Below are 12,953 nucleotides of genomic sequence, written 5' to 3'. Positions count from 1 at the left end.
GCTATATAATGCCAGCAGACTCTTCTCAGAGCTCTTGTGCTATATAATGCCAGCAGACCCTTCTCAGAGCTCTTGTGCTATATAATGCCAGCAGACCCTTCTCAGAGCTCTTGTGCTATATAATGACAGTGCATCGTCTCAGCCGCTCCAGCAAAGGATGCTTCACGGAAAAACTATCGGTGAGGATTTTTGCCGATAACCGATTGTTCCACCAACTATCGGTGCCGATGACTCGGTCGACCTCTACAGTGTATATCATGTCTGGTTCTTGCACCTCAAAATGCATTTATTTGCTAAATATCTGTCTGAATGAAATGACATCTGGAACTCACAGATACACTGATTTATTTCAAATGACATACTGAGAACATTCAATTCAGTGGCACTTATAGAGGAGCGCTCAGTCTGGCATTTGAGGTCTTTATACAGAATAAAGTGGCTGAAAGGACGGACCCATTAGAAATGATCAACCTGACAGTGTCCTCATGTAACACACTCTCGCCCTGCTGGCCCTCAGAGCCCCATGGGTTCCTGACTGAGAAGAGCTGCTGGTTAATTAAACTAGTCAAAGCAGTGCTACTGTTTTCAGCAGGGCTCAGTGTTGTAGCTCTGTCCTTCTTTTACTGATGTTCTGGATGGTTCTGCAAGCAGAGGATGAACTCGGTAACTGGCCGACCCTCGTAACAGATCTTGTGCACTGCATCAAACAGGGGAAATCTGTGGGAAGAAAAAACTTTCAGCTGGGGTTGGTCTTAAAGGGATAGTTCACCCAAAAACTGAAAATCACACTCGTGTCGTTCCAAAACCTTTAAGACTTTCGTTCATCTTCAGAACACAAATGAAGATCTTTCTGATGAAATCTGAGCACGTTTGAGCTTCAGCGAGAACCAATCAGGTTCATTCTCATGTTACGCATCACATTTAAGATTCAGCGAGAACCAATGAGGTGCATTCTCGTGTTACGCATCACGTTTGAGCTTCTGTTTATGTTCACTGATCAATGTTTATATGTGAATAAAAGCCTAAATTTGATCTGTTCATCATATAAAGCGATCGAGTCTCTTCAGAAAATGTGGAATAAACTGTTCAATTCATATGGATTAGTTTTATGATCTCTCTATGAATTTTTTAAAGCGTCAAAGTGGTAGTTGCGTCGCTGTCAATGGAGAGACTGAAAGCTCTCAGATTTCATCAGAAAGATCTTCATTTGTGTTCTGAAGATTAACGAAAGTCTTTCGGGGTTGGAATGACATGAGGGTGAGTAAATGGTCTCAGCGGTGAATTAACCCTTTAATGTAAATGCGCAATGTCTTACCTGTCAATTACACCTTTGTTTTTAAGTATCGTGTGGACTTCAGCGGCTGTGGCCGGACCCTGCAGCTTCTGACCATTCAACATTTCCTTTTCAAGTTCCTCAAGAGACTGAAACAGAGAATCTGATGACTACAAATGCTGAGAAAGATTACTGTATTCTATTTCAATTTGCACAGTTACTGCAACTTTAAAGCGCTTGTTTTTCACTATTCATTGTATGCAAAGCTACAAATGTCATGCTAAACTGAAATGGAATTGAAATCATTTTTTTCTGTCTCATATAAACTATTTTGACCTGGTTTGATAATCCAAGATTGAATACATTTCACACTATTACTGTATCTTTGATTTTTTTTAAAAAGTAGCCTTAGTAAGCATTAGAAAAAACGGTAACACTTTAGAATAATGGTCATTAATTAACATTAGTTAATGCATTAACTAACATGAACTAACCATGAGCAGTACATTTGTTACTGTATTTATTAACTTTGTTAACGTTAGTTAATATAAATCCAGCTGTTCATGGTTGGTTCATATTAGTTCAGTGCATTAACTAATGTTAACAAGATTTTAATAATGTATTAGTAAATGTTGAAATTATCATTAAGAAAGATTAATAAACACTTTCTAAGTGCAGTTCATTATTAGTTCATGTTAACTAATGTAGTTAACTAATGACTATTATTCTAAAGTGTTACCGAAAAAATATAAAAACAAACTTTTGAATTTGCACAGAAAATGCAACAAAAAAAAGTTATTGTGACATGCCAAATTTAAATAAATATACAAGTACAAATAAGATTTAACAGCTGCACTAACATCATACATAATAATAATAACATTGTGTTTTGTATGGTTGCAGGTTCAAGTTAAAAATACTTGAAATAAAGTTAAATGGACTGCTTTTATTGGACTTTTTTGTCTTTTTAAAGCTTGACAGCTCCATGTCTGCTTTTTATACTGTATGCATTTCTACAGAAAAGAGTCATACACATATTTGGGTGATCTATCCCTTTAAGATCTTGGTGTCTCACCTTGCCAGTTTTGGCGAAGGCCTCTGCGACTTTCCGATTTCGTCCTCCGTAACATGTCGTAATGAGATCAGCTACGCCACAGCTCTCCAAGAAAGTTGCAGAAGAGACGGGGCCGGCAGTGCAGAACAACCGAGCAAAGCTGATCATCTCCATGAGCCCCAGTCTGATCACCGCAGCCTTCGTATTATCCCCAAAGCCCAGCCCGTCACAGAAACCTGCTCCGACCGCTACTATATTCTGCAGGAACACAGAGAGGGTCTGAGATGAGATGTTCTGAGCTGGATTACAACACTTTAGAATGGCTAAAGATCACAAGTCAAGTCAACTCTATTTATATAGCGCTTTTAGCAATGCAGATTGTTTCAAAGCAGCTTCACAGTGTTGATCAGGAAAATAATGCAACAGAATTTTTTTCAGCTGTATAGCCATTCTGGAGAAAACTGTGATTTTCAATTATCATACAGTGACATTGTGGGCTTTAGATCAGTAATTAGATCAGTAATTTAGTTTAAATGGTTAATTTAGTTTAATAATTAGATTTATTTGGATATTTAGTTGAACATGTAGTGTCCCCAACTGAGCACGCCAAGCCAGAGGCGACAGTGGCAAGGAAACCAAACCCCATCAGGAGCAGAATGGAGGAAAATAAACCTTGGAGAAACCAGGCTCAGTCGGGGGGGCAGTTCTCCTCTGGGCAATTAACAAACAGCGTATTATTATTATTCTGGCAACTTTACAGGTCAGAGGTCATAATAGATCGGAATATCTCCCATCGGAGACGGGTTTATTGAGGATAACATATTGATTTAACAATTATTAAATTGCAATATTTGAAGGATCGGAGTCATCACGCCACAGACGGGTTTATTGAGGATGCCGTGTCGATGAGGCAGTTTCAGGAGGAGGATAATCACGGTCTCTCAGACACTTCAGGCTCATGTGTTGGTCATGTGTTGGTCTTGTGTTGGTCATGTGTTGGTCATGTGTTGGTCATGCGTTGATCATGCGTTGGTCATGTGTTGGTCTTGTGTTGGTCATGTGTTGGTCATGTGTCGGTCTTGTGTTGGTCATGTGTTGTTCATGTGTTGGTCATGCGTTGATCATGCGTTGGTCATGCGTTGGTCATGTGTTGGTCATGTGTTGGTCATGTGTTGGTCATGTGTTGGTCTTGTGTTGGTCATGTGTTGGTCATGTGTTGATCATGTGTTGGTCATGTGTTGGTCATGTGTTGGTCTTGTGTTGGTCATGTGTTGGTCATGTGTTGGTCATGTGTTGGTCATGTGTTGGTCTTGTGTTGGTCATGTGTTGGTCATGTGTTGGTCATGTGTTGGTCTTGTGTTGGTCATGTGTTGGTATTAGGCTTGTTCGACTTCACCCAGCGATGCGCAGACCGATTGGCGGCTGACTTGAAGCAGTGCATGCCGGTTAGAAATTTTGTCCGACTTGAGGCAGCGCCGACGCCACGTGACAGTGACGTATGTCAACAAAGTGCCGCGAGAGCGATTCGAGAGCAGCCGGCGATTACAGCCGGTGCAGTTTCTCCAGAGCGACTGCATGAGGCTGCACGGGCTCTGATGACGACAAAGCCGTTCCACGTTTGGCCAGATTCACCGCATGACAGCGATCACGTGTGTTTCGTGTTTATTCTAAAACCTTCAGCTCCACTAATGCGCACAAATCTGTTTTTTATAACAGTAAAACCTCCTTTCATGTAGTCGCAATATTATATTGTCATGTTTATCAAAATATAACTGATTAAAAACATAGACCCCACTTCATTGATAGTGTAGGCTTATATGTTGAACTTTATTCTTGTAAAAACACACGCTGTATTAAGCAGTGCATAAAGTATTACATGACAATAATGTCTCTGAAACATCTGTGTATTGCCAAATATTGCATTTATTTCACTTCAGCTGATAAAGTGTGCAAACACAGCGCGAGCGTCACCGCGAGAAGCAGAAAGTGTCCGACTTCACGTCTGTGTTTGCAGCTCCTCCCCGCCTGCACGCGGCTACTCTCGCCGATCAGTTTCATCCAGCCGCAGCCGATGTCGAACACACCTATTGTGTTGGTCATGTGTTGGTCATGTGTTGGTCATGTGTTGGTCTTGTGTTGGTCATGTGTCGGTCATGTGTCGGTCATGTGTTGGTCATGTGTTGGTCATGTGTTGGTCATGTGTTGGTCTTGTGTTGGTCATGTGTTGGTCTTGTGTTGGTCATGTGTTGGTCATGTGTTGGTCATGTATTGATCATGTGTTGGTCTTGTGTTGGTCATGTGTTGGTCATGTGTTGGTCATGTATTGATCATGTGTTGGTCATGTGTTGGTCTTGTGTTGGTCATGTGTTGGTCATGTGTTGGTCATGTGTTGGTCATGTGTTGGTTATGTGTTGGTCATGAGTTGGTCATGAGTTGTTCATGTGTTGGTCTTGTGTTGGTCTTGTGTTGGTCATGTGTTGGTCTTGTGTTGGTCATGTGTTGGTCATGTGTTGGTCATGTGTTGGTCATGAGTTGGTCTTGTGTTGGTCATGTTTTGGTCATGTGTTGGTCTTGTGTTGGTCATGTGTTGGTCATGTGTTGGTCTTGTGTTGGTCATGTGTTGGTCATGTGTTGGTCTTGTGTTGGTCATGTGTCGGTCATGTGTCGGTCTTGTGTCGGTTTTGTGTCGGTCATGTGTCGGTCTTGTGTCGGTCATGTGTCGGTCATGTGTCGGTCTTGTGTCGGTCATGTGTTGGTCTTGTGTTGGTCATGTGTTGGTCATGTGTTGGTCATGTGTTGGTCATGAGTTGGTCTTGTGTTGGTCTTGTGTTGGTCATGTTTTGGTCATGTGTTGGTCTTGTGTTGGTCATGTGTTGGTCATGTGTTGGTCTTGTGTTGGTCATGTGTTGGTCATGTGTTGGTCATGAGTTGGTCTTGTGTTGGTCTTGTGTTGGTCATGTTTTGGTCATGTGTTGGTCTTGTGTTGGTCATGTGTTGGTCATGTGTTGGTCTTGTGTTGGTCTTGTGTCGGTCATGTGTCGGTCATGTGTTGGTCTTGTGTCGGTCTTGTGTCGGTCATGTGTCGGTCTTGTGTCGGTCATGTGTCGGTCATGTGTCGGTCATGTGTCGGTCTTGTGTCGGTCATGTGTCGGTCTTGTGTTGATCATGTATCGGTCATGTGTCGGTCATGTGTCGGTCATGTGTTGGTCTTGTGTCGGTCATGTCTCGGTCATGTGTTGGTCATGTGTTGGTCATGTGTTGGTCTTGTGTCGGTCATGTGTCGGTCATGTGTCGGTCATGTGTTGGTCATGTGTTGGTCTTGTGTTGGTCATGTGTTGGTCATGTGTTGGTCATGTGTTGGTCTTGTGTTGGTCTTGTGTTGGTCATGAGTTGGTCATGTGTTGGTCATGTGTTGGTCATGTGTCGGTCATGTGTCGGTCATGTGTCGGTCTTGTGTCGGTCATGTGTCGGTCATGTGTCGGTCATGTGTCGGTCTTGTGTCGGTCATGTGTTGGTCATGTGTTGGTCATGTGTTGGTTATGTGTTGGTCATGAGTTGGTCATGAGTTGTTCATGTGTTGGTCTTGTGTTGGTCTTGTGTTGGTCATGTGTTGGTCTTGTGTTGGTCATGTGTTGGTCATGTGTTGGTCATGTGTTGGTCATGAGTTGGTCTTGTGTTGGTCATGTTTTGGTCATGTGTTGGTCTTGTGTTGGTCATGTGTTGGTCATGTGTTGGTCTTGTGTTGGTCATGTGTTGGTCATGTGTTGGTCTTGTGTTGGTCATGTGTCGGTCATGTGTCGGTCTTGTGTCGGTTTTGTGTCGGTCATGTGTCGGTCTTGTGTCGGTCATGTGTCGGTCATGTGTCGGTCTTGTGTCGGTCATGTGTTGGTCTTGTGTTGGTCATGTGTTGGTCATGTGTTGGTCATGTGTTGGTCATGAGTTGGTCTTGTGTTGGTCTTGTGTTGGTCATGTTTTGGTCATGTGTTGGTCTTGTGTTGGTCATGTGTTGGTCATGTGTTGGTCTTGTGTTGGTCATGTGTTGGTCATGTGTTGGTCATGTGTTGGTCATGAGTTGGTCTTGTGTTGGTCTTGTGTTGGTCATGTTTTGGTCATGTGTTGGTCTTGTGTTGGTCATGTGTTGGTCATGTGTTGGTCTTGTGTTGGTCTTGTGTCGGTCATGTGTCGGTCATGTGTTGGTCTTGTGTCGGTCTTGTGTCGGTCATGTGTCGGTCTTGTGTCGGTCATGTGTCGGTCATGTGTCGGTCATGTGTCGGTCTTGTGTCGGTCATGTGTCGGTCTTGTGTTGATCATGTATCGGTCATGTGTCGGTCATGTGTCGGTCATGTGTTGGTCTTGTGTCGGTCATGTCTCGGTCATGTGTTGGTCATGTGTTGGTCATGTGTTGGTCTTGTGTCGGTCATGTGTCGGTCATGTGTCGGTCATGTGTTGGTCATGTGTTGGTCTTGTGTTGGTCATGTGTTGGTCATGTGTTGGTCATGTGTTGGTCTTGTGTTGGTCTTGTGTTGGTCATGAGTTGGTCATGTGTTGGTCATGTGTTGGTCATGTGTCGGTCATGTGTCGGTCATGTGTCGGTCTTGTGTCGGTCATGTGTCGGTCATGTGTCGGTCATGTGTCGGTCTTGTGTCGGTCATGTGTTGGTCATGTGTTGGTCATGTGTTGGTCATGTGTTGGTCATGTGTCGGTCATGTGTTGGTCATGTGTTGGTCATGAGTTGGTCATGTGTTGGTCATGTGTTGGTCATGTGTTGGTCATGTGTTGGTCTTGTGTTGGTCTTGTGTTGGTCATGAGTTGGTCATGTGTTGGTCATGTGTTGGTCATGTGTCGGTCATGTGTCGGTCATGTGTCGGTCTTGTGTCGGTCATGTGTCGGTCATGTGTCGGTCATGTGTCGGTCATGTGTCGGTCTTGTGTCGGTCATGTGTCGGTCATGTGTTGGTCATGTGTTGGTCATGTGTTGGTCATGTGTTGGTCATGTGTCGGTCATGTGTCGGTCATGTGTCGGTCATGTGTCGGTCATGTGTCGGTCTTGTGTTGGTCATGTGTTGGTCATGTGTTGGTCTTGTGTTGGTCATGAGTTGGTCATGTGTTGGTCATGTGTTGGTCATGTGTCGGTCATGTGTCGGTCATGTGTCGGTCTTGTGTCGGTCATGTGTTGGTCTTGTGTTGGTCATGTGTTGGTCATGTGTTGGTCATGTGTTGGTCATGTGTTGGTCATGTGTTGGTCTTGTGTTGGTCATGTGTTGGTCATGTGTTGGTCATGTGTTGGTCATGTGTTGGTCATGTGTTGGTCTTGTGTTGGTCTTGTGTTGGTCATGTGTTGGTCATGTGTTGGTCATGTCTGGGCGCAGGTCCACCATCTGATCTGGATACGGCCTGTCGTAGTAAAATATATTCAAGTCGACAATATATTTTAATTTATGGTGTTTGTGTTCTTGCAGTGCACTATGAAGCCTTTTCGTTTGCAAACTCAAAGTCTTAAAGGGATAGTGCACCCAAATTTTTGGTTTGCAATGACATGAGGATGAGTAAATGATGACAGCATTTTCATTTTGAGCTGAACTCAAACAGTGGAGCCCAGGTCATGGGTTTGATTCAAGGAATACATCAGGGGTGTCCAACGTCCGGCCCGGGGATGAATTGCAAACGGCCTGCAGCGCGTCTATTAAAATATATTACATGTGGCCCGCCACGCATAATTTACAAATCGTGCAGTTTCACGATGAAAACTCAAGGTGGCGGTACTAGATTTTAGGCGCCCAAAAATGGAACGAAACTCACGAGCTCTGAACAAATGTGTTTACTTGCGGAGTGTTTCGATCACATGACCACTAAACAGCCAATGACAAGCATTCGAGTTCGAGGTCTCCGGTACGAGCTGCAAATCTCTCTGTGATTTGATTTAGTTTAAATCCAGTTAAACATCGCTGACTTAATCAACAACACTAATGTGCAAATCAGGAGAAACACTGAGCAGATTCAGTTTCAAACAACATTCATCATGGGTTTACTGTGGTATCACGAACTCTAACCGTGGTCATTTGTCAGAAATGTAGGTTAATATCCCATTTTATTAAATTTTTAATGTAGACAGACATGTATTAAATGGGTAATAAAGGCCAAATTCTAGACTATTTTTGTCATAAACTTGGGAGTTTTGTGCATTTATATGTTTACAGACTAAATACCATAAAGCCATTCTAGATATAGAAATCATATTTTTTACTTTTTGCCACGTGTGCACTCTTTAGTATTTTTGTCTTGTTTTAGTCTAAATATATCTAAAAATTCTTAAATCAAGATGCATTTACTAGATCAGTTAAATGACATAAGACATTTTTTTTTGTTTTCTGGAAAATAAAATGAAATTGAAGTGAGTTTTTACTTAAAACAAACAAAATGATCTGCCAATGGGGTGAGAAAAATAATATTGTTTCGGTTTGCAAATCTTGTTTTTGTCCCAAACAGAATCAAGATTATTTTTCTGACCCCATTGGCTGATAATTTCCCCAGAAATCAAGAAAAAATATGTAATTTTCCTTAGTAAAAGCATCTATAATAATAATAATATTAAATCAAACACAGCTCTGGTATCGGAATAGTATCGGCTGATATCCAAATCCAGGTATCGGGATCGGAAGTGAAAAAATGTGGAGCGTTGCATCCCTAATACTATTATAGTATTTATTCAGCTTTTATTTTTATATTGAAATTTTATGTTTTATTAACTCTGTTATGTGCTTTTGTCAACAAAAATATTTTTTTTTATTTCTATTTTTTGTTGTAGTTAGCAATAACAACACTTCTAAGTTAGTGGTGCAACTGTCCAAATGATTGTATTATTACCCTTATACCACTTCTAAATAAGGGTTAAGGGTTATCATTACCTAAAACTTTAATTCATTCAAACAAAATAAATGTTCAACTGAAATTAAATACAATTAAATAAAAAACTATTTGATCTCATTCAGTTGGCAACATTTCTCATTTTTGTTTAGTTTACTAAAATAGTCCTAAAATAACTAACATTAAAACAAACTAATAAATAAAGACTAATATATACTAATATATAATATATACTTCAAGTATAATAAATACTATATAGACATTTATTTTTTTAAGTGTAAAAACTAATACAAATTACAGACAAAATCACTAAAATTAAAGTGATATAAAAATAAAAGATAATTTACAATATTCACAAAAATATTAATGACAGTAAAGAAACTTTATTTTATTTCTCTATATTTTAAAGAAAGACAGCACAAAAACATTTGCAAAAATACATCAGTGTTATTTTAGTTTTTCTATACTATTATAGTATTTATTCAGCTTTTATTTTTATATGTTAATTTTAAGTTTTATCAACTCTGTTATGTGCTTTTGTCAAATGTATTTTTTATTTTAAAACTTGTTTTAGTACTTCAGCTTATTTTTGTTGTAGTTAGCAATAGCAACACTTCTAAGTTAGTGGTGAAATGTCCAAATTCCTGTAAGTGTGTATAGTCCTACCGGTTCGATTGATTTGTGTTTATACATCATCAAAAATCCTCTTTACAGCGAAAGAGAGCGTTAACTCACATGATCCAAACACACCTGTATTATTACTGCAGTTGATAAAACAACGTCTCGAGTTAACACTGCATGCCACTTCAGCCTAAAGATAGCTCAAACACTCCGGATCTGTCATTATCTGGACCCGTGTCACACATGCACTGTCCTTACTCTGAGGTGTCGACTGTAGAAGGTGAATAAACAAACCTTCAGTGCGCCGCAGATCTCCACCACATCTGCTTCCTGTACCACTGTGACCCGGAAGTGATGCGTCTGCATGAGTTCCTTAAGCAACGCCCCGTCGGTTTGATCCCTGCATCCTTACACACATTAAACACACAAATGCATACACTCACCCGAACATAAAGTGAGCTATCAAACGTATCCGCATTGCCTTTTTATCCGCCTCACCGATGGTGGTCTCACAGAATTTCCCATCCGCCACCTCATTGGCGATATTGGCGCCCATCAACACACTCATCTTGATGCCCAGCTTCTCATGAATAACCTCTGAGATGAGCTTCAGCCCATCCGGTCCTTCATCCACCCCCTGAACAAACACACACAAACAGTCACAGTTTGCTCTCTGTGTCCAAATGCAGGGCCGTTTTTTGGCGAACTAGGCGGGCTCCATCAGCTGAAGGGCCGCCAATGAACGCATATCAGGTGTGTGTGTGTGTGTGTGTGTGTGTGTGTAAAGGGTGTCAAGGCCACCCTGAAATATGATTGCCCCCCCCACTGGTTCCCCTGACACTATTGGGTCAGAGTTACTGTGAATGACTGTCTGAATGTTGCATGCGAAGTTTGCATTTGGAGCTCAACACCATCAGATCAGAGCTCGGTCAAAGCTTTGGAAGATAACGCTTAACCACACAATAAACACTGTAAAAACAAATTGTGATTTTAACGGTATTTTACTGTAAAAATGCTACGGTGAAAAACAGTTCATTGATTAACAGAAAGTTTCCGTACTATATACGGTGAATAACTGTAATAGATCTAACCTTACATTTCATTTCATTTTACAGTAAAATACCGTTAAATTTACAGTTTTTGGAAGTGAAAAAGAACAAGTCATTGTGTAATTTACAGTGAAAACCCGTAAAATGACACTTCCAATTTGATGTATTTTCATTGCAATAACTGTTTCTTCTTTGTTTTTTTTCTAATCAGTTAAGTACATTAGGGTTTTATGTTACATCTGCATTTTTTAATTTAAGTTTTACCATGATGGTGTTTAGTGTGTGTGTGAGTGACTCTGAGCTCTTCTATATATCAGTATTGTCCTCTTAAAAGCTGCTTGTGATGAGCTTTGATTGATCATGTGATTCTCATCTCCACTGTGATTGGTGGTTGTCCGTATATATCAAAGGTACATAACAGATATTAGTATTTCAATAGGTTGGTAATTTAACATTATTTCAGTTAATGAAATATGTTTTTTTACCGTAAATTGTTTACAGTGTAAACATAATCATTACAATATAAACTTTTAAATTATACGGTTTTGAACTGTAAAAGAAAACATTTTTAAACCATAATTATTACATTATAAACCTTTAAATTATATGGTGCTGTCCCTAAAAACCTAAAACGTTACTGCCGTATTTTTTACAGTAAAATTCTGGCAACCACAGCTGCCGTTTTTTTACCGTACATTTTACGGGGATTTTTTTTACAGTGAAGCTAAATTCAAAGGCCAATTAAAAAAACAGGTACAATAAAAAGTGCACAAATCTGTATTTTGTTAGGGCCGTATTTGTGGCAGTGGAGAAATCCCGCAGTGAAATGGGCAGATAGTGTAATAGTGCTCATGTGTATTATAGAGGCAAGATATAAGCTAACCACACACACTTTAGCAGTTCATGATATCATTATATTTAGACTCTTCTTCTCTTACTTGTTCCTCCAAAAGGTGTGTGTTTTTGTGCTAACACATTGTTAAAGGATCAGTGTGTAATTGTCCCATATAAAACTTCAACGGCCAATTTAAAAATAGTATAATAAAATGTGCTAATTCACAATATTTATTATCCTTTATTAAACTGCTTTGTTGAATTGAATGCATCTTTACAGATGGTGTTGAAAGCGGAATCGCTTCATTCAGTTCTAATAGTGTCGGCATAGTGTTGCGTTATTTAAAGGGGAAGTTCAAGCGTCAATGAGAAACAAAGACCGAACTCAATCAATATTTATTCTTGTTACTTTCATGTGACTGGAACAGCTTTTATACGTAGTTTCCAAATTGTATTTGTATTAGGGCTGTCAAAAGATTAATCGCGATTAATCGCATCCAAAATAAAAGTTTGTGTTTACATTAATATATGTGTGTGTACTCTGTTCATTATTATTTATATATAAATACACACACAAGCATGTATATATTTAAGAAAAAAATATTATTTTTATATATATATAACATTTATATTTATATATATTATAGATTATATAAATGTATATACAGTATATACATGCAATTATTTCTTAAATATATACATGAATGTGTCTGTATTTATATATAAATAATAATTAACAGAGTACACACACACATATATTAATGTAAACACAAACTTTTATTTTGGATGCGATTAATCTTTTGACAGCCCTAGTTTGTATATATTTGTTAATAAGGATTAAAATTAATACCAGTAATATCATGTTGCTTTTTAAAGGGTTAGTTCAGCCAAAAATGTAAATTGTGTCATTAATTCCTCACCCTCATGTGGTTGGACACCCGTCAGACCTCCGTTCATCTTCAGACACAAATGAAGATATTTTAGTGTAAAGCTGATGCTGAGAAAGGCTTCAGATAGGCCTCCATTGGCATTCAGTACATTTACACTCACAAGACCCATAAAAGGCACTAAAAACGCCGTTACAAAGTCCATCTCACCTCAGTGACTCTACAATAATCTTACGATGTGACGACAATAGTTTTTGTGCGCAAAAAAAAATCTAAATAACACCTTTATCCAGCTTGTTCTCGTCTTCCGTGTGTGTCTCCACGACGCATGCGTGAGAATATGAGCAGATCCGGCGTTCGGGAATCCATGAA

The 12,953-nt window shown here is 39.7% G+C and overlaps 1 protein-coding gene across 1 annotated transcript in view; it reads right to left on the bottom strand.

The window, feature by feature from the left end:
* Positions 1–263: 263 nt before the first annotated feature.
* Positions 264–12,953, bottom strand: part of gpd1a (glycerol-3-phosphate dehydrogenase 1a) — a 19,933-nt gene continuing 7,243 nt past the window's right edge. The window contains exons 4-8 of the mRNA XM_079826520.1: positions 10,310–10,448; positions 10,106–10,218; positions 2,349–2,585; positions 1,316–1,422; positions 264–717 (exon numbers count right to left, since the gene is read on the bottom strand). Coding sequence (XP_079682646.1) covers positions 621–717; positions 1,316–1,422; positions 2,349–2,585; positions 10,106–10,218; positions 10,310–10,448 — 693 coding nt within the window. The 3' untranslated portion in view covers positions 264–620. The remainder of the gene's footprint in view (positions 718–1,315; positions 1,423–2,348; positions 2,586–10,105; positions 10,219–10,309; positions 10,449–12,953) is intronic.

This window comes from Gobio gobio, assembly GCF_949357685.1.
Source record: "Gobio gobio genome assembly, chromosome: 10".
NCBI lineage: Eukaryota > Metazoa > Chordata > Actinopteri > Cypriniformes > Gobionidae > Gobio > Gobio gobio.
Note: the sequence above shows the minus strand (reverse complement) of the source record. Positions and strands in the feature narration are given on the sequence as shown.